Raw genomic sequence first — 5,000 nt, 5'->3', positions numbered from 1 at the left:
CGTAAAAAGGCGTGCGTGCATATGTGTGTACGTGTATGGTTTCCATGTGCATGTGAGTGAGTGCAAATATTTTCCCGACCACAGCGTTTAGGCACCACAGATACTGTATCTCAGATTAGCGGTGTAGCTACAGCAACACCATCATCCAGTCGTGTAATTGTAAACGATACAACCCTAATGTCATTTACTGCTTTATTAGACTGTAGGGCAGACAGGGGCGGAGTCCATGTTGTCTGGTTATGATACGGCAGGGTTGCAATCACAGAGACAAATGACAATCAGCATGTTCTGTGTCGTTAATGTTGCGTCTACGACACAGATGTGTATTCGTCCAAAAAAACCTACTATCTACAGCCAAATACAGGTTATGCAATTGCTTGTCCTAGCCAATTCAAATTAGCGCAAAGCAACGTCACATGGGTCATAGGTCGCCGAGCCTAGCATCACCTAGCACGGAATTTGGCCAATCAGGACAACACCAGCAGCCCAGATAAGCGGTTGGAAGATGAGGATGAGTACAACGACCCCAGAGGGAGCTGTATGTAAGGTTTAATTTAAGCATTCGGTCATCCTTAAATCATCATAGATCATAGAAATCAAATTGAACCTTTTGTTTCCATTGTTCCAATCGTCGAGTCGAGTCATTGCATTTTGTATTTTTCTTTTTTCAACCTCTCTTACATTGTCATGTTCCTCTTATTGTTAAAACACAGGTTGGTTTATTCATTCACAGTCTCTTAATAACCTGTCTTGGTGGGGGAGAAGCATTAGTGAGCAAGCAGATGTCCAGGAAACGGTAAATCAATTGTAATCACATACATATAATTTGGGATTGTGTACGTATGGTTTGTAATGGTTTACATCGAGACCATGCAGAGTCTGAATTGACGGGTTACACTCGGTGTGAGTGGATTCACCATGCTTCTCAACCTCCGAGGCAAAGCGTGGCACACCTCATTGGTTACAACACACAACAGGCAACACGCATCAATCTGTCCTCAAGCGCGTCACGCTGGTTACGACTGGTCCTCAACGAGCCTCGCGAGGACAAACGCTCCGGGAAAAAAACACGAGTATAATAATAATACATTTGAAAAGCAGCATGGGAGACCATCAGAATCTGTCGACAGTTTGCGTAGATCTTCTCTCCCTTTGTCATCGCAAACAAGGCAGCACATCGCCACACGCAGCCTTCATTGACAAATACCCCGACGCACGGCTGGAACCCGGCGTTTAGCGTTACACAGTCCGTCCCCCGGCCCCCCCCCTCTGGCCTGACACCTTCTGCCACTTATGACCTGTCCTGTCAGTGCCGTTGCTTGGGTGGTGAGAGGAACTGGATCAAAGTCCACTGGGAGTGTGTAAAAACGGTTTATTGGGCGGACGAAGGCAGGCGAGAGAGACCAGGCAAAGGTGCGTCTTGTATAGATTCTCCATATGTGCAGCTTCATGATGACTCTCTCGCTCACTCTCGCTCTCGCTCTCTCTCTCGCATGCTCTCTCTCTCTCTCTCTACCACTGTCTCTCTATTCTATCTCTCCCGCTCTCCTTCTTGGTCAGGTCCATTCCCATGATGTCGCTCTAATGGGGCATATTGTTTTCCTGGTGATGAAATGCTGGTGGGGATTGTATATATATATATATATATATACATACATATATACTGTATATAGGGTTGTTTACTAAGAGCTCCCATCCTGTAATGTGTGCCAGAGGTTCACGTCGGTGTTGAGGGTCCTAGGGGCCCCCCTCACAGCGGCGGCGGGGCCCTGGGTCACGGCTGGGCTGTCCTTACGACGGACCCCGGCCCAGACGGCTCCGAGGGGACACAGCAGAGGGAAGCGGGAGGGAGGGCCGTCCGGGCCGTCGCTCTGGTTAGCATGTTTTCAAACGGGGTTTGCGTGTTTTTTGCCCAAGGACACTTTGTCACTTCTGAACGGAACGGATCAGGTGAACGTCAATCTCTTTTGCGATCGTTTCGGCTCTCTCCGGAGGACTACAACTAAAACAACAATTACAACAACAACAACAACATCAACAACAACAACAACAACAACAACGGTAACGCTAACCCTCTCCAGTACCTCTCCCCCCCCCCCACCCCCGGCTTCTCCCAGTGTTTATGAACATTTAACACAGCAACGAAAGAGAAAGAGAAGCTCTGGAACGTTGCTGGGGCCATGCGGCGCTGGCTGGTTGGGAGGGGGGGGTTAGAGTAGAGGGGGCGTTGGAGCTTCAGAGAGGAGGAGGGGGGGGGTCCTGGGGGGGGGGGGGGAGGGGGTTCAGCTGCACTCCTCACAGTTGCAGGCCAGGATGTATCTGTAGGTGGCGGTGATGCGGCTGCCCCCGGCGCAGCGGAGGCGCACCGCCTTCAGCTTGGAGGTGTGCGGCCGGCAGCAGGTGCAGGTGCTCTTGAAGGGCTGCTTGAGCACGGAGCTGAAGGACACCAGGGGGTCCGAGCGGGAGGTGTGGCTGCAGTGGCCCTCGCAGCGCGCCAGCAGCACCATCTGGAGGGGGGGGGGGGGAGAGACGACGCGAGCACGCACGCGAGCACGCACACACGCACAGACAGACGCACACACACACACAAGTTCAAGTTCAAGTTACTTTATTCTGTACCCGGGAGGTAGGTTTTTGTTGTGCAGTGTAGAGTCATCGTCACACGCACGCGTAGGAAACGGCGTGGAGGAACACGTCAAAATGGCAAAATGACACAAGTTCTACAGGTCCAGATTGAAATACGGAGTGAACTAATAAAACAAATCAAAGTAAATATAAGTAGATATAAGCAAGTATAAGTAAAACAACACAATAACTAAAGTAAAAGGGTTAGGTTGAAAACATGAGCTAAAATATGAATAAATGGAGTACAGCAAAGAGTCAGTAAACACACACACACATACACACGTACATAGGCACACACGCATGCACACACACACACACAGAAGAGACGGCTGTCAGTTTTTTGGAAATCAAGGAGGAGAATGTCTGACGTCCTCGCGTGGCGGGGAGGTTAAAGGGGGGCAGAACACGAGGTCTTACTGCGGTTCTGCGGGGAAAACAGGGGGGAGCAGATAGGGAAAACAGGGGGATACCAGTGGAAACCACCACGCCCTCAGTTCCTCTGCGCGGAGATGACACAAGGCCCAGTGGTTACACCACACGTCCCAGTGTTGTTGAGGCCTGATCTGTCAGAAGGGAGATTTGGGTCCTCCCAGTCATCCCACAGTGTCTCCCCAGTGTCTCCCCAGTGTCTCCCCTGGCTCCTGGCCTTGCACCTGTGAGGTAGCCAGACCAGTCCTTCACTCCCACACCTGCTGCTGCTGCCCTGGGAGACCCCCCCCCCCCCCCCCCCGCCCCCCGCCCCCCGCCCCGTCCCACCAAGTAAGTGCCCTTTCCATATCCCCCCCTGCCGCAGATCTTTGACGCACACCGCGCAGAAAGCATGCAGACTCACACACACACACACACAAACGCACACACGCTCAACACACACTAAAACCAGAGCTTGCTTTGTATCATGTCATTCGGTTCAAACACACATACTAATGCATAGACACGCACACACACACACACACACACACACACGCACACACACACACACGTGCACACACACACACACACACACACACACACACACACGTACGCACGCATGCACGCACGCTCACACACACTGATCGGTGTTGTGACCAGCGCTGTCATTCCACCCCAGGTCGCTCCATTCCTGCGCCTCTCTAAACGGGCTCCTGTGTCATGTCCTGCCAGCTGCTGCATGTCGCCACCAATCTGACAATAGACTGTCTGGGGCCAGGAGGGAGCGCAACCACACACACACACACACACACACACACACACACACACACACACACACACACTGGCATGGACGTGCCACGCACACACACACACACACACACACACGCGTGCACGCACACACACACGCACGCACACATAGACACTGTGATGAAGCTGCACTCACACACACACACACACACGCGCACACACACACACACGCACGCACACGCACACGCACACACACACACACACACACACACACGCACACATAGACACTGTGATGAAGCTGCACTCACACACACACACACACACACGCACACGCACACACGCACACACACACACAACACCACACACACACGCACGCACACACACACACACACACACACACACACACACACACAGTGATGAAGCTGCACTCACACACACACATCAGAGATGTGATAGATACACAACCACACACTCCCATAAGACATACAGACAAACTCACATGCACATACACACACATACACACACACAGACACACACACACACACACAGACTCACACATGCATGCACACACACCCACACTCACTCAGTCAGACGTGTGTGTGCACACACACACAGGGTTCTGTGGTGTCGCCGCCTTTGGAAGACCATATGTCTTTCTGGGAGCTGAGGGTCAGAACCGCATGGTTCCAAATCCCTTCCCTGTGACCTTTTCTCTGGCTCCTCGTCTGCTCACCTCCTGCTGTCGCCCTCTCACTCTCCTACCGTCTCCCTCTTCCTCCTCTCAATCACTTTCCACCATCGCCGTCCTCCTCTCCTCAGCTTCTACTTCGACTCGGTCCATGTCTCCTTGGTGCCTACTATACCTTCCTCCTCCTCTCCTAACCTTCTACCTTCTGCTACCTCCTCCTCCTCCGTCTCTCTCTGATCGTTCTCCACACAATGAGGGTAGATTAATAGATAAGCTCTCCGTGGTGACCCACTGGCTAGCTGATGATCTGGGGCTGGTGAGAGAGAGATAGAGCCTGGGGTCTCTGGTGGTCTATGGAGCCTGGAGTCTCTGGTGGTCTATGGAGCCTGGAGTCTCTGGTGGTCTATGGAGCCTGGAGTCTCTGGTGGTCTATGGAGCACTGGAGTCTCTGGTGTCTATGGAGCACTGGAGTCTCTGGTGGTCTATGGAGCCTGGAGTCTCTGGTGGTCTATGGTGCCTCCCATCAGAGGAC

At 52.3% G+C, this 5,000-nt stretch overlaps 1 protein-coding gene across 1 annotated transcript in view; it reads right to left on the bottom strand.

The window, feature by feature from the left end:
• Positions 1 to 2,282: 2,282 nt before the first annotated feature.
• ndp (norrin cystine knot growth factor NDP) overlaps positions 2,283 to 5,000 on the bottom strand; it is a gene marked incomplete at both ends in the record, with an annotated part of 3,509 nt that continues 791 nt past the window's right edge. Inside the window, 2 exons of the mRNA XM_084478269.1 lie at positions 2,283 to 2,507; positions 3,043 to 3,049. Of these exons, the coding sequence (XP_084334395.1) occupies positions 2,283 to 2,507; positions 3,043 to 3,049 (232 nt within the window). The remainder of the gene's footprint in view (positions 2,508 to 3,042; positions 3,050 to 5,000) is intronic.

The sequence above is a fragment of the Micromesistius poutassou genome (genome assembly GCF_964030765.1).
Source record: "Micromesistius poutassou genome assembly, chromosome: 14".
In the NCBI taxonomy this organism is placed as follows: domain Eukaryota; kingdom Metazoa; phylum Chordata; class Actinopteri; order Gadiformes; family Gadidae; genus Micromesistius; species Micromesistius poutassou.
This window is presented reverse-complemented; position numbering and strand designations above follow the sequence as displayed.